Here is a 25,171-nt window from a genome sequence, read left to right on the forward strand (position 1 = left end):
TATTTCCGTGCCTCCGACTTCACGGTATCTTTCAGGTGGCAGCCCACCGTATCCGAATGCTGCCTTCTCTGAACTCTTGGTTCAGCCGGTGGAGTATTCCTTAAAAGACCTTCCATGGTTGACTGTCAAGGTGTCACCTGTGTGGAACTAGGTCCCGAATTACAACTCTGGATGTGATCCAGTGAGGTGATAATGAGGCCGCTCCTCTGGAGTACAGACGCCTTGTGCAGCCGCCCCTAACCTGGAGAACAGACGCTGCATAATGGATTCCAGTGGCATTTCCTCCACTGTGGGGACCATCACCCCACCCAAAGGGGCTCATTCGCCCGAAACCGTTGGCCCCCTTAGGGAGTCAGGTTATTTCCCGCCGCCCAACACTCGGCGTTGGCAATTTTACAGCTGGGTGCCAGACCAGCAAACCCTCCTCCTTTCTCATTCCGGACTTGGGACCGGACAATGGCGGAGTTTTGTAACCTTTTATGATAAGATTTAATTCTTAATTTACTAGATCTCTTTGTACTGAATAGGTGGATATTAAAAATAACACTTGTAACATATTTTGTATTTACATACATTTCAATACGGACCTAACATGAGAATTATAATGTGTATGGCAAATAATGTTGAACATTTCCCCGTCATTTTTCGTTTGCAAAATAGACTGAATGTTCTTTACGGTTGCATCGGTAGGACTTCACGTTACATACTATAAACCACCTTCTTCCTCTTCGTTCTTGTCTTCATCTCCGTCAATTTCTGTTCCTTTTCTTGAAGGTGAAGGTTTTCTAATGCTGTTTCCTTCTCAACTTCTAGGTCAATGGCCATGCAAACTTTTGCACTGACATTACCATAATTACACTGTTCGAGAGTTTGTTGTAACAATCAGTATCTCAGCCATCTTAGATCCATTTGGAATACGCTTGTATTGAAAAGGGTTAGGAAGGAAATTTACACATTTTTTTTCTGTTATAGTCACAAAATTCCTTTCTGTTTCTGCATCAGACATATTACATGCTCCCTAACATATGTACTACTTCAGTGCTTTACCTTTTCGTCTGCTGACTTCGCCGCCCTGCTGCTGTGTTTATTTCTACATCTGAATAATGTTGCCCCCTTTACTCCGTCTGCTTACCCGGCCGACTCTATACTGTACTTGTGGTTTGCTCCTTACCCTCCCTTCTTCTACGTCATGACTACATCTCGCATACTTCTTATATGTTCTCGACTCTGCTACCTTTGACTATAAATGTGTGCGTTGGCTTTGAACAGCCAGTCAGGCATCGAGTGATGAACTGGTGTGGAGGGAACAGTTCTGTTCGTAACGGCTGGTACGTGCAATCTTTTACTTTACTTCGCAATGCTACATCTAAACTGTTAACGTCAGACTGGGTGAGCAATTATTCATGCAGTATTTTGCTACCCCAACTTAAACTTCTTTTATTGTGCCCTTCAGGCTTTATCTGGAACTTGAACATTTGGCCTCTGGTGTGGCACGCTCAACATTGTGAGTTCCTTTTCAAACATAACTCTAAATCTCGAATAGTTATGCTGCAAGACTCTCTGTGGATGAACACTTGAAGTTTAATCAAATGAGTGACTGTCAGTTAGAGAACTAATTGCGCCGTACGTGCGTGTAGTGTAACTACTTTTTAAAATTAATGCAGCCCGATTCTTCCTTCCTTTTCCCTTGCCAGTCCTCCAACCCCCTTCTTCCTTTGCTTAATAAAATTTATTATCGGTCCTTTTTTTTTATATAAGTCATTTAATGTTTTATCTGTAACCCTGGTGGTCTTAAATTTGTTAAGTAGCCTTGACATTTCATTGTCAAAGTTAGAAGCATTTATCAATTGTGCTTACTTTCTTGGTATTAAATTGTTGTCATTAATTTTAAAAAATTTGGGTTTGATAAAACTTAGTTTTATCCTGAAGTCTAGTCACAATCTATAGATCAATTTGCTTAAGAGTCCTTGTTATGTATTTAAATTTCTAACTTTCTTGTTCAAAACAAAACCCACTATATTGCAGGTGTTAACTTAAGAGATTCTCACTCAATATAATGATTTTGTTCCTTTTTAGATGGTGTTACAAATATATCTTGATATCAATTCTGTTGTTACGAATATCAAGACTATTCTATTACTCCCCCTTTTCCTTGTCATTACTGTACTTACCACAGATGACCTTCTGGAATTACCTCAGCAATGCTTCACGCTAACTCTGTTTCAAGTTGTGGTTTGACCTTTAATTATAAGTTTTTACTATTTCAATTTTACTTTGGTAAAATAGTGTTGGGGCATGAAGATATTTACACCTTTATAGATATCACCTGCTCTAGCATCGGAAAGTCTTTGGCAATTGGTGTTTATTCGCCTCATAATTTGGTTGCTTTTTTCTTTTTGGTTCATGAATAAGTACCCTATGAATATCATATTTATTGAGTTTGGTGTGAGCCAATCTATCCTCACCCTCACTGTTTCCATCACTTGGCATAGTCGCTTACAGTTCATTTAGGAACTACACTAGTCAAATATTTGTGGCAAACTACATATTACTATTAAGCTATTTAAAAATCAATTATAACTACCACAACAGACAGGTTTCACTAAATACTTACTGAATATTAGACCATAATTCATGGAACCAGGAAAATGTTTCGATATGGGCGGTTTTCTGGTTCAGAAAGGTTCTGCTAAAGGCAGATTTTACTGTAACTTGGACTTCTCTGATTGAAGATAAGAAATATAGATACTTTTTTTTTTTTTCATACTAATCTACAGTGGCTAGCTGAAGAAGTAAGAGGGCCTAGTAGATTATGGTTTCTAGTTAAAATATGATAGTTCTAGGATCAGTTAAAATTGATTCATATGTAGTAATGAAACATTTCTATTACTTTGTCAATCTCCCACCAACAGAGATTGCAGTAGATGAAATGGCATGTGGGAGTTTCACACTCGTGGAAGTACTTGAGCTGATCTGACTTGCGCAAAGGCTCTGAATCCTCACAGATAAGACATTTGCGCCTAGCTACTCTGAAGATTCGCAACCAAGAAAATAGTCTCGGGAAGCGCAACCGCATCACCATCAGGGTTGTTGTATCCATCTGCAATCAAAATGCGAACCATATGAATTCATTTAGAGTTAATAAAATATTGTTATAGTGTACGAAAATTAAGTGGAGAAGCTCACAAAGAGGCGGTTCTCTCGTGCCTTACGAAGCACTCTATTCTTGAGAAACCTTGCTGAACCCACGCGCTTCTTCAGTGTCTCATTGTACAAGAACAGTACACGCTTCTTCTCTCGCTGAAACAATCAATAACTATGTTACTCATACATTTACATAAGTAACTTCAGAGGGAACAAAAAAAGAAAAAAGGGATTTGAATCTACAGTACATCAAAGACAGAAAGGTAGGAAGAAAGATTGGAACATACATAAGATAAACACAATGACAAATATAAGGAGCAACAGATGATGATGATGATGATGATGATGATGATGATGATGATGACTGTTTTTAAGGAGCCAAACATTGAGCAACAGATGATGATGACGAGGATGACTGTGTTTTAAGTGGTCAAACATTTCGCAGCAGACATAAGAGATAAGGACAGATATAAAACACAAAATGATATGGGCAAATTCCACATCTCCATATACTGCCATTTTTACACAAGGGCTTTCTCCTCACAATTCTTAGTTCCTCTAGATCAGGCCTATTCAATAGGCAGCCATTAAGACTCTTATGACTGGTCCCTGGACAAAATACTTTATCATGTATATATTTATATACTGTATGTTACGTATTTTTATTATATGCTACTTATCCAATGATTTTTGTGTTAACATGTATACTTTTAAAGATAATTTAAAATGTCTAACTATCACCACTCTGGACAGCAATAAATACCCTCTTCCAAGAAATAAAAATTTAAATCAAGAAGTAATGAAATTTGTAAGAATCCATTCTAGTTCAAGGGAGAACATTTTTCTGAAAAATGCCAACAGCTTATATCTCAGATCAGTGAAGGTCCTCTGATCTGAAATTGTCATTGCATTGAGTGATAGCTTTGGAGAAATAGGAATGGTTCAGTTTTGGACGGATATTGATTCAATCTTATTCCCAAATGTGAAGAAAACTGCATTGTTGTTAATAATTATATAATTATACCCACCCACCCTGATCTGCATTTAGTGCAGTCACCCAGGTGGCAGATTCCCTATCTGTTGCTTTCCTAGCCTTTTCTTAAATGATTGCAAAGAAATTGGAAATTTATTGAACATCTCCCTTGGTAAGTTATTCCAATCCCTAACTCCCCTTTCTATAAATAAATATTTGCCCCAATTTGTCCTCTTGAATTCCAACTTTATCTTCATATTGTGATCTTTCCTACTTTTAAAGACACCACTCAAACTTATTCGTTTACTGATGTCCTCCCACGTCATCTCTCCACTGATAGCTCGGAACATACCACTTAGTTCAAAAACAATAAAGGCGATCTTCAATCCACCTATTCAATACATTAATTTCCACTTATAGTGGTTACATAAACATACTATCAGGTAATTGGGACATATTTTGCCCTCAGTTCAGGGCATCTTCAGCCTAAAAACAATCTTCAAGTGTACACCTTATTATTTATTTATTTACATATTTTACGCCCACATTGGAGCACTGAAATCAATACATTTGAGTTAATTTCTTCTTCTTCTTCTCCCAGAACTTTTTCATCCTCTCCGACCTGGAAGCCCTTTGTGTGTCCGATATAGTATATTGTTTCCGTTCAACTACTTTTAGTTTGAGACTTATGCTTTTGTTCTTCAAAATCCTCTTCTCTTTTCTGTCTTTGATTTGTTGCCGAGTTATACCCAATTCTTCCAAATCGTCCTGAACTTCTTTGAACCAATTATTATTGATTTTATTCTTCAAAAAGTAATCGAATAGTTGTTTCAATATCCTGGTGTCTGCTAATCTTGATATGTGACAGAAAAAGGAAATTCTTCTTTTACGCATTGTAGATATTATTGATTCACATTCACGATAGACAATGTTGTTAGGCAACAATCTCCACTGTCCATCAACTTGGTGTTTTTTATTAATAATTGTTCTAAGAATTCTTCTCTCAGTTTTCTGTAATTTGTCTGTTGTAGATTTTACATTTAATTTGAATAAAGTTTCACTAGCATAGGTTGCCTCTGGTTTAACTATGGAATTATAGTGTTTCAGCTTAGCGTTTATCGAAAGAGATTTTTTTTTATAGGTTGGCCAGGTAAGTCTTTGTGCTTGTTTAAATTTAGTTGTTCTGTGTTCTATTGCTTCTTTTTCATTAATATCGAAGCTAAAAGTTTAGCCAGTTACTAAAATTCAGTATATAAAAATGTGAGAAATGATACATTATACAAACATGTTGATGGAAACACTGTCAATGATTAAACCATAAAAATATTTTGTCAGAGACAAAAACTTATTCTGTTACAAAATTTCTAATTAAAATGGTTCATTAAAAAAATTTTAGTGGAAAAACAGTGTGACAATGATATAATGCCAACGACATCAGGGCGTGAAAAACAAGCACTAAAATGAATGTCATAAAAACAACATCTTCAAGGCCGCTGATGCAATCATGAGCATAATGTGAAACTGAAGCATCAGTTGAATTATTGCAGAAGAGGCCTTTAGCACCAGTAGGCAATAATTCAACTGATGCTTCAGTTTCACATTATGCTCACGATTGCATCAACGGCTTTGAAGATGTTGTTTTTATGACATTCATTTTAGTGCTTCTTTTTCACGCCCTGATGTCGTTGGCATTATATCATTGTCACACTGTTTTTCTACTAAAAATTTTTTAATGAACTGTTTTACAGTAATTAGAAATTTTGTAACAGAATAAGCTTTAGTCTCTGACAAAATACTTTTATGGTTTAATCATTGACAGTGTTTCCATCAACATGTTTGTATAATGTATCATTTCTCACATTTTTATATACTGGATTTTAGTAACTGGCTAAACTTTTAGCTTTGATATTAATATAAGGTGTACTCTTGAAGATTGTTTTTAGGCTGAAGATGCCCTGAACTGAGGGCAAAACATGTCCCAGTTAACTGATAGTAAGTTTATGTAACCACTATAAGTGGAAATTAATGTATTGAATATGTGGATTAAAGATCGCCTTTATCGTTTTTGAACTATAAATTTTCAATATGGACAAAAAATGAGATTTATAACATGTAACATACCACTTAGTCGAGCAGCTCGTCTCCTTTCTCCCAAGTCTTCCCAGCCCAAACTTTGCAACATTTTTGTAACGCTACTCTTTTGTCAGAAATCGCCCAGAACAAATCGAGCTGCTTTTCTTTGGATGTATGTTTGTCAATCAGCCTTTTTCCCCACATGAGGATTGTTTCAGGATCCCTCAAATATCGTATGTACCTCAATTTACCAAGTTTGTAAGAGACTAAATGCACTACTTCTCACATTAGTTTGAAGATGCTATTTACATGCATATTTTGTAATTATGCAACTGTCTGACTTCATGGTTAAATGGTTAGTGTCCTGGCCTTTGGTCTGGAGGGTCCCAGGTTCGATTCCCGGCCGGGTCAGAGATTTTAACCTTAAATGGTTAATTCCCTTGACTTGAGGACTGGGTGTTTGTGCTGTCCCCAACATCCCTGCAACTCACACACCACACATAACACTATCCTCCACCACAATGACATGCAGTTGCCTACACATGGCAGATGCCACCCACTCTCATCGGAGGGTCTGCCTTACAAGAGCTGCACCTGGCTAGAAATAACCACACAAAATTATTAATTACGCAAGTCACACAATTAAGTACAAAAAATTGCATTTTAATTCTATATTATTACTGTTATTACCACCTAAAGGATCGGTTGGAGCATGCATTTCAGTGGACTTGGCAAACTGATGTGCAATAGCAACTTCTGCCTTAATGATGAAAGCAACAGGAAACTACACTTTTCCTCATACACCTCTTCAGCAATGCCCTCCTGTCTTCTTTCCCAGATTTCCCATCACTAGTTGTCATAAAATCCTGTTTTCTAGTAACAGTAAGATGTGAAATAAATAAGAGATGCTCTTCTTCTTCATCATGCTGGTGACTGGGTCAATCTCTCCATAGACAGTTTCATTGTGGAGGATTCTCCAGACTCCTTCAACCTGGTACTGTTTATTTATGCAAGTTCTGATAATTCTTATTTCAGTTTTGAGGAGCTTCTTATTTCATTTTTAATTTGGAACAAGGTTTTGCAAGCATAAGCAGCTTTTGGCAAAGTCCCAGTTTTGTAGTGTTGGATCTCAGTGTCTATTGACAAGTATTTTTTGTTATAAGTTGACCAGGTTAGAAATTGTGTTTTTTGCATTTTCTTGGTTCTATTTATCCACGTTGCCTTCTCACTTATGTTGTGCATAATGATTTCTTCAAGGTATTTAAATTGTAGGACTAGGGCCTATGTTAATTTTTTTGATCATTTATGATGACTTTGTTTACATCAAGGGATTTCATTGGCATGACCTCAGTTTTTTCTCATCGCCATAAGACCTATCTGTGTTGGTGCGACGTAAAGCCCCTAGCAAAAAGAAAGCTTTCTCAAAGAATATTTGTAATCCTATTTCAAATGCAGTTTTCTGAAGACTGGTGATCTGATAATAATAATAATAATAATAATAATAATAATAATAATAATAATAATAATAATAATAATTGTACCGGGCGGTACACCTCCACGCCGCTAATTTAAAATTTGCGCCAGTTGAAACTCCTCTGCTGGAGGAAGTCTGAACTTTATATACGCTATTAATTCGCTACCTTCTCAGAAGATGTCACCACGTGGAAAATTTTGAGTACCGGGCGAGTTGGCCGTGCGTGTAGAGGCGCGCGGCTGTGAGCTTGCATCCGGGAGATAGTAGGCTCGAATCCCACTATCGGCAGCCCTGAAGATGGTTTTCCGTGGTTTCCCATTTTCACACCAGGCAAATGCTGGGGCTGTACCTTAATTAAGGCCACGGCCGCTTCCTTCCAACTCCTAGGCCTTTCCTATCCCATCGTCGCCATAAGACCTATCTGTGTCGGTGCGACGTAAAGCCCCTAGCAAAAAAAAAAAAATTTGAGTTTTTGAACTGTGTCATTTTTTATGTGTTTTTGTTTTGCTTGAAGTAAGAAGTGTGAACTTTCTCTTCTAGAGGACACTACTGAAGATCAACAATAGTGCACCCTAGTGCGGAGTCAAAGAACTATTTTGTTGGAGAAATTTTTATTTCAAATGTTCGTTCTTTGCTAAATTTCTTTCAGTCATTGGTTAAGTTGGCAATATTAACCCCTTCTTTCCCCTTGTTTTAAATCTAGCCTATCCCGAATTTCTTAAATTAATTTTCCACCAATTATGTGTTTCTTCTTAGTATTTGTAGGGGGTTTATGGATGAACCAATAAAATCCTCGTGGGAGGGTGTTCTCATTCCCCTAACGCCTAGAAACTTCCGCGAGAGTATATAAACTGCTAATTTTAGGGTCTCCGGGCCACTTCAGTTCCATCTTTCAGTGTATTAAGTACATAGCAGGAGGCGGGAAGCGCCTCTTTCCTCGGCAGCGGTCAACAACAAGGTAATGGCCGATTAATAACTTCTTTCTTTGCTTGCTCAGCAGTTTAACTCTCGGGGCGGGTTCTAAGCGTTCCACCATGTAACCTTTTCCTAAATGTAACTACTCCTTTTATATATTCTCTTTTAAAGCTACATACTGGGATAGAGAGTGCTAACCCTTTCGAGCTCCCACTCATATTGTTTTGAGGTGAACTTATTTTTCTCAACCTATTCTTCGTTAACGTAAAACAAATTGTTCTCTTCTTAAGTCACCTCTTTAGTATGGGATTAGCCCTTGTATTAACGGCCTAGTGCCAAGTAGGTCTTAATCAAAGTGTATTAGGAGTGCAAGTTCGCCTCCTCTCAAATTGTTATTTTAGAGGTCATTTAATTAACCTCCCTTTCATTTAATAGACCTCAGTAGATTGGGTATTTTACCCCTGTGTTTACATCCGTTGAGGACAGCTTGAAGGTGGAGTTTGGTGTGGCCTGGGAGAGGCTTAAATTTGAGAGCGAGTGGCTCTTTTGAAAATTGAGTGTTGTATGCCTCGTGGAGGCTTTTCGGTGTAATTTGGAGCTAGGGCTCCTAGGCATGAATGGGGTTTTCTGCCCCTCTGTTGAAACTTGTGTTTGGAGGTAAAACTGAGCTGATTGCCCAAGCATTGTGTTTTCAGGGCTCGAAGCCCAAATCCTGTAAATATTGTAACTACCCTTGGACTTGCTACTTTGTACCTGCCATGCTTGTTATTTCTTTGTTTTTGAAAAGAAAATATAACCTGATTAAATTTTAAATTAATTTTACTTTAGTAGCTTGAGACCCGTTCACCACCCCGCACCTTCTTTCACGCATAACTACCACAAAAACACGGTAACAAGTGGTAGCAGAGCGTGGTTGAATGGGTCTCAATTTAGCCCCTTTTGACGGCTAAACATTGTTTTGTTCCGAACTCTAACTATTTTCCCAGTTGCTGGAATATTTTGAGTTCTTCAAAATTGTTCTGTCACCATGCCCGGCCCTCGCGATGTTCTCCATCTTAACTATTTGCGCAAGGAGGAGTTGATCTATGAATTGACTATTAGAAATGTACAATCTGGAGGCACGGTTGCAGTAGACACAAACAAGCTTAGAGAGTCCCTAGATTTGCCCATTTCCATCCCCAATTTGGGAGAGAAAAAATTGACGACTCTCTTTCCACGATCACGGAGAATATTACTGGGCTAGCTTCTGTAGTTAGTTTTTTTGATGAAAATGATCCTTCTCCTAATCAAATTAAGCGTGTGCAAGCTAGGCTGTTTCATTTTTCCAATAGAGTTAACGATCTGTTGTCTCTAAAGTTGAATGACGTTCAGAAGAAGGAAGCTAGTACGCTGCTTGAAAATATGTCTGAATTATCTAGCAAGGTCACTCAATTGTTAACAGGGGAGGTTCCTCCCAAAAGCGATCTACCCACCACAGTGAATGTAGGTAGCGAGGAAGAGCCTCATAAGGGAGAAGTTAATAGGATAACCGTTGCTGCTCAAACTATCTCTGCCCCATTGGACAACGAATCTGAACGCCGTGCATCGTTGAGTAATATCCGTTCGGAATTAACTTCCTTGCCATTGAAACCTTTACCTACTATGTCACCCGGGTTTAGCAGCTTGCCTCACCCATTGGCAATGTTGCTCAGAGGTATCTCTAAGTTTTCGGTTAATACCACCAGTGAAGTAATTTCATTTTTAAGATTTCTGGTTGAATTTCAGGATCATGCCCTTGTGTTTTCTCTTTCTCCATGTCAAATTTTGCAAATTATCTATCCTTATGCAATTGGTATTCTTTCTGACAAAATAGTAAGAGCCATAGCCGAACAGTCATCTATTGAAGATTTTCATGCACACTTGCTTGCAAATTTTATTCCCGCCCGCGCGAGGTCTTCTCTGATTCAGAAGTACTATTATCGTGTACAGCGATTGGATGAGAACTTGGCTGATTTCATACAAGACATTAAGTTTTATACTAGGGTGTTTGCTCTTCACTTCCCTGAGGATCAAATTGTACAAGCTATTGTGGAAGGTATTTCACCATCTTATAGGTCATACTTGTGTTTCGCGGCGTGCCCGCAAACTTTCTCTGAACTTGAAGCGTTGGCCGTCTCAGCGGAAGGAGTTAGGTACGCCGATTCTTTGCGTGTGGCAAAAGAACCCCCTCCTTCGTTTAGTAATACTCGGCCTCCACCTCGCCGACCAGTCACACCCCGTAAATGTTATGCTTGCGGGTCGCCTGACCATCTTCGCAATAAATGTCCATTGGTCAAAACTAGTAGGGCAAATAATGGAGCTGGTTCAGCACAAGGCTGTTTTAAATGTGGGGCTTTCTCACATATCGCCAAGAATTGCCCAAACTCGAATAGCACCCCCTCCTGCTCAACTTCTGGTGCAAATTCTACCTATGCCAATAATAAAAAGTGACTAGTGGCTTCGGCTGAGTCGACTAATCCATCTTCCCGAGACTCAGCCCCTGGTAAACAGGTTGTAAATTCAGGGAACGAGCAATTTTCAAATTTATCTTTTGAAGGTCCCAAAGAGTGTCTTAGGATTGCGGCGGATTCCCCCGCACCTGTTCCTTTTCTTAAGATTGAGTTAAATAACGAGCCTACTACAGCACTCTTAGATTCAGGCAGTGTTTGTTCGATTATTTCGGCTGAATGGTATTCTAAATTGAAATCTGTTTGTAAACTACCTGACTATGTCTCATCTCCTGTTCAATATGTTTCGGCTAATTCATCCCCATTAGAAATTATAGGTTCCTTATTGGTCAAAATTCGTATTTTTAAATTCACTTGGAAAGTTAAATTGTTTGTGGCCAAGCTCTTGTCTTGCCCCATTATATTGGGAGCGGACTTTATTTTTCACACTGGTCTTGTGCTCGATCTTCAGAGTAGGTCTTGCACTTTCAAATTTGCCTCTAATTGTAGCATCCCTTTATTAAAGTGTAATTCTGCATCATGTTCTTCTATTTCGCCTACCCAGGATGAGATGTTGTTAGACCTTAGACATCTACCTGAGGAGCAGGCTGATAGTATTCGTAAGCTGTGTCAGTCGTTTCCAGAGGTGTTTTCTGATACTCTTGGTGTTACTGACCTGATAGAATACAAAATTGAGGTCACGGATTCGATTCCTGTCTGTTTTCCACCGTATAGGCTATCTCCACCTAAAATGAAGGCTCTGAAAGAAATTATCGATCAGATGTTGAAGGATGGTATTATTAGGCCCTCTAAGTCAGCGTATTCCTCGCCTATTTTTCTAGTCCCGAAACCCCAAGGGGGCTTCAGGCCTGTCATTGATTACAGGGCTCTCAATCGGAAGGTGGTGTTACAATCTGTGCCCCTTCCCGACCTTCATTCTTGTTTTTCATGGTTTCGTAAGGCCAAGTTCTTTACTATCTTGGACTTGAATCAGGCCTATAATCAAATTCCCCTTGCCGAAGAGTCTAAACACCTTACAGCGTTTGCCACGGACTGGAATTTATATGAATACAACCGCGTGCCTTTTGGGCTCCCCACGGGAGCAGCTGTACTCACTAGGCTGCTAGATAGGGTCTTCTCCGACATCAAATTTGAGTACTTATATCACTACTTGGATGATGTCGTCGTATTTTCAGAGACTTTTGAAGAGCATCTAGATCATCTGCGAGAAGTTCTCGATCGCCTTCGTAAAGCTGGGTTAACTGTTAAGTCGTCCAAGGTTGCCTTTGCTAAGCCCTCTATGTCTTTCCTAGGGCATATTGTGTCACCTGATGGTGTAGCCGTCGATCATTCTAGAACACAGGCCATCCGTGATTTTAAACCTCCCAAGGACATCAAAGGCATCGCCAGGTTTATTGGTATGGTGAATTTCTTCAGGAAGTTTATTCCTAACTTCACTAATAGAGCGGCGCCCTTAAACCTTCTTCGTAGGAAAGGCATCAAATTCGAGTGGGGACCTTCTCAACAAGCCGCTTTTGAAGACCTTAAATTAGCTCTTTGTAATGCCCCTGTACTTGCTATGCCTGATTTCTCGAAGAAATTCATCGTCCAAACCGACGCGTCGTAGTCAGCAGTAGCGGCAGTCCTTCTTCAAGAGACTGAACTAGGGAGGCGACCCATCGCCTATGCATCTAGGACCTTGTCGGCTCAAGAAGCCAAGTATTCCATATATGAGCTCGAAGGTTTGGCAGTCTTATTCGCCTTAGAGAAGTTCCGTCTCTATCTGGAACATGTTAAATTCGACCTGGAGACAGATAATCAAGCCTTAAGCTGGGTCTTAGGTAGGCCGCGTCGTACTGGTCGTATAGCCCGTTGGGCCATCCGTATTTCTGCCTTCCAGTTTGATGTTAGACATATCAGAGGTACCGAAAATATTGTCGCTGATGGACTCAGCCGTATGTTTTCAAACGACGTCGAGACCCAAGAACCGGTCGACAGTTCATCACCTCCCGAGTCCATACTATCTGATGTTAATGCTATCTTAACGGATGCCCCCATGCTCTTTAGGGATATCGAGAAATACCAACATGAAGATCCGACGCTGGCTCCGATAATGGAAACCCTTTCTTCTGGGGAACATGTCGTCCCTTACGTTCTGAGGAATGGTGTTTTATGTTGCCCTTCGAGGCATGACAAGATGATGAAGGTTGTCGTTCCAGCTGTCCTTGTGCCTATGATCTTCAAATACTATCATGAGACCCCATTGGGGGGGCATCTGGGAATATTTAAAACTCATGAAAAGTTTCGTGAAATGTTCATCTGGAAAGGTATGGACGGTGAAATCCGTGAACTTGTAAAAGCTTGTAAATCTTGTTTGCTCAGTAAACCCACCATGTCCACCAAGGTAGGCCTTTTGTCTTCGCATCAAGCATCGCGCCCCATGGAACGCCTGTATATTGATTATGTAGGACCCTTCCCCCAGTCGAAGGGAAATGCCAACAAATTCATCTTTGTATGTGTAGATGGTTTTACAAGATTTTCCTGGTTATTTCCGACTAAGCTGGCTACCGCTCAGTCCACCATTACTTGCCTAAATTCTATTTTGGCTTCCTTTGGTCCGTGCCAATATATTGTGTCCGATAATGCTAAGGCGTTTACATCAAATCTTTTTCGTAAATTCTGTTTTGACTTATCCATCTCTCATGTAACTACTTCTGCTTATTACCCTCAACCATCTCTGGCTGAACGGGTTAATCATAATCTCAGGTCCGCACTTATTGCCTATCATCATGATGATCATTCCAGGTGGGACACGTCCCTGCATTGGTTAGCTTTTGCTTTGAATTCGGCGGTTCATGAATCACATAAATTTACTCCAGCTTCTTTGATGTTCAAGTTTGTTCCCAACTCGCCGCTCTCTAACCTCTGGTCTCTGAGTGACATTCTACCCGAGACAATAGATCCGGATAATATTAAAGATCTTTGGAAGAAGGCTAAAACCAATCTTAAGGTATCTCATGAAAAGGTTAGGGAAAGGTATGATCGTGGACGGAGACCCACCACTTTGAATGTAGGTGACCAGGTGATGGTCAAGAACTTTGTTCCCGCGGGCAAGCTTGCCCCCAGATTTCATGGGCCTTGTATCATTCTCGATTTTCTTACGCCAGTTACGTTGTTAGTAAGCAATCCAGCCACCGAGAGGATATTTAGGCTTCACCTGTCACAGGTGAAACCGGTGTAATTTCCGTGTTAACTTGCTTCATATTATTGTGAAAGGGGATATGAAGGTTATATTTGTTTTGAGTTTTCAATTTCTAGGCATTCTGCCCCTTCTATAATATTTTTTTTTATATGTAAGCATTTGTGTGAAACCTGCCCCGATTTGTTAAACTGCCATCCTGTCCTTGCCTCGGCCATTACCACGCTCCGGTCTCCTGCTCCAATACACAGTGTGGCTGGATTATATTAAATGCCATGGACATCTGCACGCCGCTGACCCCTCAACCTCTTCACCAAGGCTGTGCCCTCAAAAAGATGATGGTCCAACACAATTCTGCCGCCTAGCTTTAATGTTTCAGTGCCCCCGCAGCTGCGCGGCGCCGTGCAGCAACTGGGGCAGAGGACGGGCCCCCTCTTCTCCAGCGAGTACGTCAGGTGCACGGCGAGCCGGAGCTCTCCTCCCGGCCGAGGCTGATGCGCGGCGCACGACCTGCTACTTGCCCGCAGCCTGTATATGTTCACCGCGGGCGCGGCGTGTTTCAACACCTCTGCTCCCCTCATAGTGCGGGCGAGCGGTATGTCAGGGTACTTGAGGGGTCCGAGCGGCCTCCCTTTGGACGCAAGATGCAACGGCCGGTCTGGCCATTCAACTTAATCAACATCAACTACATGGACAGTTACGATAAGCAATGACTACACTTGGGAATTCAACAGCAATATTTGGTGGCAATTGCAAAATTTTTCTTCACCTCTAAGTATTAAAAGTTTATCTTCAGAAATTCAACTTCTACAAATATAAAGACTTTACTTCACCTGCAACAACAAAATTTTGAAACTGAATCAAACCAAATTAAGAAATCTTATAAATGCTTCTGCAATCAATCTTCATATCCACAGCATAACTTGGACCTTGTTTCAAACAGATTTCATGTGTCACCCATGGAGGTACTTTTGGGGGGGCAGGTCTGTACCGGGCGGTACACCTCCACGCCGCTAATTTAAAATTTGCGCCAGTTGAAACTCCTCTGCTGGAGGAAGTCTGAACTTTATATACGCTATTAATTCGCTACCTTCTCAGAAGATGTCACCACGTGGAAAATTTTGAGTTTTTGAACTGTGTCATTTTTGATGTGTTTTTGTTTTGCTTGAAGTAAGAAGTGTGAACTTTCTCTTCTAGAGGACACTACTGAAGATCAACAATAGTGCACCCTAGTGCGGAGTCAAAGAACTATTTTGTTGGAGAAATTTTTATTTCAAATGTTCGTTCTTTGCTAAATTTCTTTCAGTCATTGGTTAAGTTGGCAATATTAACCCCTTCTTTCCCCTTGTTTTAAATCTAGCCTATCCCGAATTTCTTAAATTAATTTTCCACCAATTATGTGTTTCTTCTTAGTATTTGTAGGGGGTTTATGGATGAACCAATAAAATCCTCGTGGGAGGGTGTTCTCATTCCCCTAACGCCTAGAAACTTCCGCGAGAGTATATAAACTGCTAATTTTAGGGTCTCCGGGCCACTTCAGTTCCATCTTTCAGTGTATTAAGTACATAGCAGGAGGCGGGAAGCGCCTCTTTCCTCGGCAGCGGTCAACAACAAGGTAATGGCCGATTAATAACTTCTTTCTTTGCTTGCTCAGCAGTTTAACTCTCGGGGCGGGTTCTAAGCGTTCCACCATGTAACCTTTTCCTAAATGTAACTACTCCTTTTATATATTCTCTTTTAAAGCTACATACTGGGATAGAGAGTGCTAACCCTTTCGAGCTCCCACTCATATTGTTTTGAGGTGAACTTATTTTTCTCAACCTATTCTTCGTTAACGTAAAACAAATTGTTCTCTTCTTAAGTCACCTCTTTAGTATGGGATTAGCCCTTGTATTAACGGCCTAGTGCCAAGTAGGTCTTAATCAAAGTGTATTAGGAGTGCAAGTTCGCCTCCTCTCAAATTGTTATTTTAGAGGTCATTTAATTAACCTCCCTTTCATTTAATAGACCTCAGTAGATTGGGTATTTTACCCCTGTGTTTACATCCGTTGAGGACAGCTTGAAGGTGGAGTTTGGTGTGGCCTGGGAGAGGCTTAAATTTGAGAGCGAGTGGCTCTTTTGAAAATTGAGTGTTGTATGCCTCGTGGAGGCTTTTCAGTGTAATTTGGAGCTAGGGCTCCTAGGCATGAATGGGGTTTTCTGCCCCTCTGTTGAAACTTGTGTTTGGAGGTAAAACTGAGCTGATTGCCCAAGCATTGTGTTTTCAGGGCTCGAAGCCCAAATCCTGTAAATATTGTAACTACCCTTGGACTTGCTACTTTGTACCTGCCATGCTTGTTATTTCTTTGTTTTTGAAAAGAAAATATAACCTGATTAAATTTTAAATTAATTTTACTTTAGTAGCTTGAGACCCGTTCACCACCCCGCACCTTCTTTCACGCATAACTACCACAAAAACACGGTAACAATAATAATAATAATAATAATAATAATAATAATAATAATAATAATAATAATAATAATAATAATAATAATAGTAATAATAATAATAATAATAATAATAATAATAATAATAATAATAATAATAATAATAATAATAATAATAATAATACCCCTGTGGGGATTTACCGGTTACCTCCATCGATCGCGTCCCATTGGAATTGGGGAAGCTCGCAGGCTCTGCCGCCAGCAGAGTCAGAGGGTAGTAAGGAAATAAAATACCACCGTGAAAAAAAAACTGGTACCTTGCCAGGGTTACGGCGAAGACTGGTAAATGACCAGAAGCCAGAAAACATCTTGAGATAACCTCTAGGGCTAACAACCCTAGTTGTAAAAGGATGGGTACCCGTCCAAAGCAAAGTCAAGTCAAAAAGCATGATGGCACAACATTTCAAGAAACACACTCCAGGGGGTAAATCTTCGGATAAATCCCTCGTCGTGAACACCACGGTGCACGAGTCTCGTTCAGATTCTGGGGGAGACTCGACATCATGCAAGAGACGAGTCGGAGCGTCTCGGTGTACCCCGAAGAGTCAAAAACTCAGGCCAAAATCTAAAACCTTTCTAGCAACTTTCAACATAAATTCACTTACACAAACTGGCAAGCTGAAAACCCTCACCAAAGCTCTTCACGAAAATCAGATATCCATAATGGCACTACAGGAAACAAGGTACCAAGATGAAGAGATTTTTGAATCCGAAGGCTACCGATTTTTCAAGAGCAAAGCGCAAAGAGGAATCCTCAATGGAGCTGTGATGCTTGGAACCGCATTTGCTGTTAGAACCAAGATCCTTAAATCGGTTGCAAATTTCGAACCTGTGAATGACAGATTGTCTATACTCACAATTAAATGCGCAAACAAAACCTACGCCCTAGTTAACGCACATGTTCCTACAAACGATAAGAACAAGTCTGATCCAGACGAAGTTGATAATTTCTGGGACCTACTGGATGAAAAATTAAACAAAATCACCAAACACCATGTCAAGCTTCTTTTGGGTGACTTCAATGCCCAACTAGGTCGTGAACAGAAGTACAAGAGAGTTATAGGAAATTACCCTGCTCACAAAAGAACCAATCCCAACGGCAAAAGACTGGTGTCCATTTGCGAAAATCACAACCTGCAGGTCATGTCGACCCACTTTCGCCATCTACGCAGAAAGCAAATGACTTGGCGTTCTCCCGTCCAAGCTCTCGGAAAGTTCCAAATTGATCATGTTGCAATCTCCAGGAGAAACAGCCCTATGAATGTCAAGGTAAAGAAAGGCATCAATGTGGCCTCAGATCATTATATGTCTCTTATCAAATTCAAACCAATTCCCGCAAACACAAGGAAGACAACCAAACAGATCACACGCTTCGACAATGATAAACTTCGGCAAAGGGTCGAGGAGTTCCAGGAGAAGGCTAGACCAAGTGACACTGACTTTATCAACGCCAAAAGTTTCCTTGTTGAGGCCGCCAAAGACATTGCAGAAATCAAGAGAGGCAAAAAGCATGCCTGGTGGAATGGTACCTGCGAATCAGTCCTCCAAGAAAGACTCAATGCGTGGAAACAGTACTAATCTACGAAATCAGAAAATGATTGGGAAACCTACAAAACCCAACGTGCCCAAGCAGCTAGGGTGTTCAGAACTGAGAAACGTAAATACGAAAAAATCTCTCACTGAAAAGATAGAACAAAACTTTAGGAAGAATGAAAGCAGAGAGTACTACAGAGCCTTCAAACGCAAACTCACTGGCTATAAGCCACCATCTCTATGCTTTGAGCGAAAGGACGGCACACTGGCAACATCAAATGAAGAAAATTGCAGCATTCTGGCAGATTACTTCAAGAATTTGCTTAATTGCTCTAAACCTCAAAGCGCCATTGAGACCAAGGAACCTTTACTCAGGTACCCAGATTCCATACTACCCAACAGAGATGAAATCAAGCGCCATATTGCCCGTCTCAAAAATAACAAAGCGCCGGGGGAAGACTCAGTAGTAGCAGAACTATGGAAATATGCCCCAGAGGAATCACTTGATATCTTGCAAAAGCAAATAGAAGAAATTTGGAACAAGGAGACCCTACCCGAAGATTGGAAAATAGCTTTGATCCATCCATTACACAAAAAAGGCAGCATGAAGAACATCAACAACTACAGAGGAATATCTTTGCTACCCGTGACTTACAAAATTATATCACTTGCCATCCTGGAGCGTTTGGAAGCACAAGTCGAACATCAAATAGGTGAATACCAAGGAGGGTTCAGGATTGCTGTTGTCTCAAACGACATAGAAACCGCTAGAGCTCAAGTTGAAATTTTAAAGGAAATTGCCAAACAAACTGGTTTGCAGATATCGTTTGAGAAAACAGAAGTAATGACTAACATCAAAGAGGCTCCACCAAAACTCCATACAAAATACGGGGACATCACCCGAGTAGACAAATTCAAATACCTGGGTGAGATCATCATGAAAAATGGACTGGACAAAGAAGCACTTCAGGAGCGAGTACGCAAACTGGAAATAGCCTACCAAACATCCCGCACAATCTACAACAAAAAATGCCTTTCCCAAAACACCAAGATACGTCACTATGAAACAGTTCTGAAGCCAGTAGTTCTATATGCAGCCGAAACCCTGTCTCTAAATGCCAACAAAGGATTCCTTGAAGAACTGGAGAAAAGAGAAAGCAAAATTGTGAGAGGAATCTTGGGATCAAAGTACAGAAATGGAATCCATCAAAAGAGATCCAACAAGGAAGTCTACAGCAAAATAGAGAAAATTACTGACACAATCAGAAAAAGACGGGCACGATTTTACGGTCATCTGAAAAGAATGGACGGAAGAAAGTTAACTAAAGAAATCTTTCACTTTTTTTATTCAAACCCCAAAACCACAATTCCCTGGTTTAGAAATACCAAAGAAGACCTGCAAATGCTACATATCTCAGCTGGAGACGCCCTTAACAGAGATCTCTTCCACAAGAAAATATTGATGAACGGGCTAAACCGAGATGAGCAGCCGAAGAGAAGACACGGTGCCCCTTGGACAGAGGAGCGTAAGCAGGCCCACTCACAAAGAATGAGGAAAATTTGGGCTCTAAAGAAGGCCAAGTTCAATGTCAAATGCAACAAGACTTAACGTGGTCCTTGATGGCCCCAGCGAATTATATATATATATAATAATAATAATAATAATAATTTTACAGGTTTTACATCCCACTATCTACTTTTACAGTGTAGAGTTGCTTAGACGTCAGAGTTTTTATTCACCAGGAGTTCTTTTATGTGCCAGTAAATCTACCAACAATTGACTGGAGTACCATATTTCAGCCCTTCAAATAACCATCAGACTAAGTTGCACAACAAAGGATTGGGAGCATGCTGAATGGAGAGTATACTATGATAGAGTAGTTATACTGTGTTAAATGTGATATGTCTGCCCTAAACTTGCAGATATAGTCAAACTTTGTATGTCATTTTGTCAAAGATTTTATAAAGGTCTGTCCTATGCAGTGAAGAGTCCTTTTCAATGTTATTTCAAAGGAAGTTGATGTTGTAACCATATGAGATATTTCAAAGCCGGACTGAATTTTATTGTATCAACAAATATAACGTCTTTAATATCATTATTGTTATTGTCATAAATACTGGTGCCAATATTATGTTGGGAACTGAATAATATCTTATAATTAAATAATTATTGTAAGACCTATGCATTAACTATAATCATAATTATCTGCCTGTTCTTATAGACTTATGTTTCCAGAATAGTATTTCTCAAGCTACCAACAATGGTATAGTCAGATGTTCTCTCTTCATCAACCACATTACAGTAGATTTGGGCTGCATCACTACTCAGTTTGAACTTGTGAAACAAAATTACTTATATTTAACTTCTTCCTAACATATCATACAGACCCCACCAACATGACTACCAGTAACTGTGATGTAGTATACAGAGTGTGCAAAATATGCTGTCCAATAACCATAGGCCATTCTAAAGGGAGTGGGATAATTAAAATTAAAATAGGAACAAACCCTCTAAGTCTCAGTTCTTATGCAGTCAACTGCAGCCATAACATATCAGGTGGGAATCTCTCTGGTTGTTCTGTTAGGAGTGAAAAAAGAATTGTATTCATGCAGAAATTTGACCTGTAATTTGAGGTTGCATAGCCCCTAGACACCAAAAAGGTGATTTAAGACATCTTATTGACTTATTTTGAGGCATTTTAAGGGATATTCTGATCAGAGACTTCATCTAAATCAACATTACATTACTTTGTTTATGTTGAGTTTGGCTGGAAATTATGAGTTAGTGAGTTGGTTCGTATCTTCATTTTAATAAGCTGAGCACTACAGCAGACACTGGACATTGTTTTGCATTTACTGCTAGTTCATGGCAGACACAGGTGTCCACTTTCTGAGGGTAAAAAATAAAGTTTTGGCCCACAGAGCTATTTTTTTTAAATTTTTTTAAAGTTTGGTGCTCAACTTGTTAATTGTCCTATTTCTTTTATCAGGACCTGTGATTACTGGACGGCATTTTTCAATCACCCTGTACATTGTAAAACCTATCCATTAACTATAATCATTATTAGCTGCCTATTCTTATAGGCTTATGTTTCCAGAATAGAATTTCTCAAGCTACCAACAATGGTATAGTCACCTTAATTGCATCAGCCAGGCACACTAATATGAAAAGGGAGAGGAATGTTCCAACTTCAAAGAAACTGACCATTGCATTATATTAACAACCTGAAAATAAGTATTTCTACACTGCCTGACAAAAAAAATTGAAGCACCAAGAAGGGGAGGAGAAAATGAAATGAAACTTCACATGTTGAGAGGGTATGTCATGTTATTTCAGTGTGTACAAAATCAAGTCAAATTCACAAAGAATTCTACTTATCAGTATGACAATGCATCTCCCTCTGGCCTGAATGCATGCACTGATTCAGTCGGTCATAAAGCCATTATATCCTCTCTTGAGGCAAGCTGGCCCACAACTGTTAGAATTGGCCCTTGATATTCTGAATACTGGCACTGAGACAAAGTTGATGCCCAAGCTGGTCCCATACATGTTCTATTAGGGACATATGTGGGGATCTTGTTGGCCAAGGAAGTACCTCAACATCATGAAGACAGTTCTAGACAGTTATGTGTGGACAAGCATTGTTGAAAAATGGCACCACAATACTGCCACATGAAAGATAACACATGAGGATGCAGGATGTTCATAGTGTACTGTTGTGCCATCATATTTCCCTCAATCACTACTATCCATGACCTGAAATCATACCCAATGGCTCCTCACACCATGAAATGAAATGGCGTATGGCTTTTAGTGCCGGAAGTGTCCGAGGACATGTTCGGCTTGCCAGATGCAGGTCTTTTGATTTGACTCCCATAGGCAACCTGTGCATCGTGATGAGGATGAAATGATGATGAAGACGACACATACACCCAGCCCCCGTGTCAGCGAAATTAACCAATTATGGTTAAAATTCTAGACCCCGCCGGGAATCGAACCTGGGACTCCTGTGACCAAAGACCAGCACGCTAACCATTTAGCCATGGAGCTGGACCATGATGTCAGGAGTAACACCCCTATGCCTCTCCAAAACATTGGAAGAATGGGACCTCTCCCCAGGTCGCCACCATACTTGCAAATGGTAGTCATCCAGGCTAGCATGGAACCACTATTCATCTCTGAACACAATGCGACACCATTCATCAACAGTGCATGCTTCCCCATCATGGCACCACTCCCAACACAACAGTTTGTGTTGTGGTATTAATGGCAGTCTACGCATAGAACGGTAATTCGCTAGTCTGGCTGCTGCTAGAGTCCAACCAATGGTGTGAGATCACACAGAATGTTGCAGAGAGTCCATTACTTGTTCTTGGCTGGCAGGTGCGAATGTGAAGGGATTACGATGTGCTTGGTGCGCACTACAGCAATCCTCCTTTGTGGTTGTCAGACGTGGCCGAACGGAACCTTGACAACGAGTATGTCTGCTCTCACATTCCCATGCTGTTCAGCATAGAGCCACTGTAACATCCAAATGCCCCAAAAATCTGAATATTGAACGATTCGAGCAGCCAGCCAAATTGAAACTCACAATGAGGCACCTTTCAAATTCTGTCAGGTGCTGATAACGCTGTCTCACACAAGTACGCAGTATCTGCGTGTCCTTCATAGCGATCACTCAACATCTGATGTTGTATACACCCCTTGTATATCCTACAAGGCCTGGTAATAACACTAAACATGAACAACACTACTTCACTCTGGTGAATTGCAACTCTAAATGTTTACATACCTGCCAATGGTGCATACATATATGAAGTTACAGTGACATCCAACCATTTCTTCTGGGTGCTTCAATTTTTTTGTCAGGCAGTGTACATTAAATTTCTAAACAGTGAGAAATTCTAATGTTTCATTCTAGTTCACATGAAAGCCACGTGACAGAGCTTATGAAACAACCTGTACACAATATACTGAAAAAGACTGATATTCACATTCTAAAAGAATTGCTTTTACATGATGCATAACATTGCAATACCTTGGCATAGAAATAAGCACAGATGCTTCTGCGCAAACGCTGGGTATAAGAATGACCAAAGATGAGAAGCCACACTAGCAGGTAGGTACCAAATATCTTGTAGTAATAGTACTTTTGTATAGGGTGCGGCTGAGGTAGACAAGCTGTGTACAAAAACAAACTGTATTAAATTTATTGTTTTATACTTGGCTTACTTGAAATGTTGATGGTGGTGATTATTATTTTAAGAAGCAAAAGACATTGCAAACTAGAGACTATTAAGTATTAAAAACAAACATGCAATCTTATCTGAACATGCTGTAGTATCAAGTAATGATAAAATTAAATATTAACACATGTTCATGACGTGCAGAACTAGAAAGACCTGCACCTGGCGAGCCAAACCCGTCCTGGGATATCCCGGCACTAAAAGCCATAGGACATTTCATTTCAACACATGCTAACACTGGGCTAGCAAATATTTACCACAACGTTTTACTGTAAATATTTAAATTTATGAAAACTGTATAGAACCATAAATTCCAATAATATCTGAAGAAGTGACACCCGGTGTAGTCGGCCCAGCAGTGTAGGAGTAGTGTGCCTGACTCTTATCCAGATACCCCGGGTTCGATTCCTGGCCGGGTCAGGGATTTTTATCTGGATATGAGGGCTGGTTTGAGGTTCACTCAGCCTACGTGAGTATAATTGAGGAGCTATCTGACAGTGAGATGGCAGTCCCCAGTCTAGAAGGCCAAGAATAACGGCCGAGAGGGTTCATCGTGCCGACCACATGACACCTCATAATATGCAGGCCTTCGGGCTGAGCAGCAGTCACTTGGCAGGCCATGATCCTTGGGGGCTGTTGCCCCATGGGGTTTGGTTTGGTTTGAATATCCGGTGTAACATATACCTGAATATGACAGGATGTCGCATATTCCGCAGAATCACTGTGTAAGAGGTTCTGATTTTCCTAACTCACTCTACAGCATCTTCTGGGTGTTTTATCTTTCGCAGTTAAGTAGTGCAGAATCCAAGGTACAGGCAAAAATAGATCTCTACATCCACAATCATCTATATAACATTTGAAGAACCATACATCATGCCCCATTCTAAATTTATTGCGGAGCTTTGTGATGGTTATTTCTACCAGGCACACTAGCAAACACACCAATAACTTAGAAGACAGAATACTGTGTAGTTGACATATTTTGTCCTTGTAGCAACCACCTCATGGGGAAAGTTGTATTAATCATAATCAATCAGAGTTTGAAAAGAAAGGCTTGAAAATTATTAGAAATAAGAAAGTGGCTTAGTGATGAGCAAGAAAATTGAAACATTCCACCTTCGAATCAGTGAATTTGTTACAAATATTGTTAAGAACCTCGAATATTTCAGCAATTATGCCTCATCTATTGATAAGAAATCAGCAGACAAATCCAAACTGCTTCGCAATTCTACCACTCTGAATATTACCTCCTGGACAGAGCTCCTCCCCAGTCTTCAGAAGTTACACTCTATAAAACATATTATATGAAGCAAATCATGACCTAGGGAGTAGCTACCTTGACAGATTTCAAGCCTGTCTCCGTAAGACAAAGAGAGATAAATTATGAAATGAGGAAATCCATTAACAGCTTGGGCTGGAAAGGAGCTGGCTGGGAACTTTAGAACTGAACTGACTAAAGTGGTATGGCCATGTGAAAAGAATGGCTTCTGACATGACTCCAAGAACATACTTTGTTCAGACTGCCGAGGCAAAACATCATGAAGAAGACCTAGGGACATCTGGTAAAAACAAATATGGAAATATTTGGCCAAGAGAGACAGCAAAAACTGGAATAGAATATAATTGGACAGAGCAAATTTTTATAACCATACCAGAGTTGC

The 25,171-nt window shown here is 40.1% G+C and overlaps 1 protein-coding gene across 1 annotated transcript in view; it reads right to left on the reverse strand.

The window, feature by feature from the left end:
• Window positions 1–2,860: 2,860 nt before the first annotated feature.
• LOC136875925 (protein sneaky) overlaps window positions 2,861–25,171 on the reverse strand; it is a 209,621-nt gene continuing 187,310 nt past the window's right edge. The window contains exons 14-16 of the mRNA XM_068228258.1: window positions 23,303–23,445; window positions 3,187–3,300; window positions 2,861–3,100 (exon numbers count right to left, since the gene is read on the reverse strand). Of these exons, the coding sequence (XP_068084359.1) occupies window positions 2,861–3,100; window positions 3,187–3,300; window positions 23,303–23,445 (497 nt within the window). The remainder of the gene's footprint in view (window positions 3,101–3,186; window positions 3,301–23,302; window positions 23,446–25,171) is intronic.

Source organism: Anabrus simplex, chromosome 6 (genome assembly GCF_040414725.1).
Source record: "Anabrus simplex isolate iqAnaSimp1 chromosome 6, ASM4041472v1, whole genome shotgun sequence".
Lineage (NCBI taxonomy): Eukaryota > Metazoa > Arthropoda > Insecta > Orthoptera > Tettigoniidae > Anabrus > Anabrus simplex.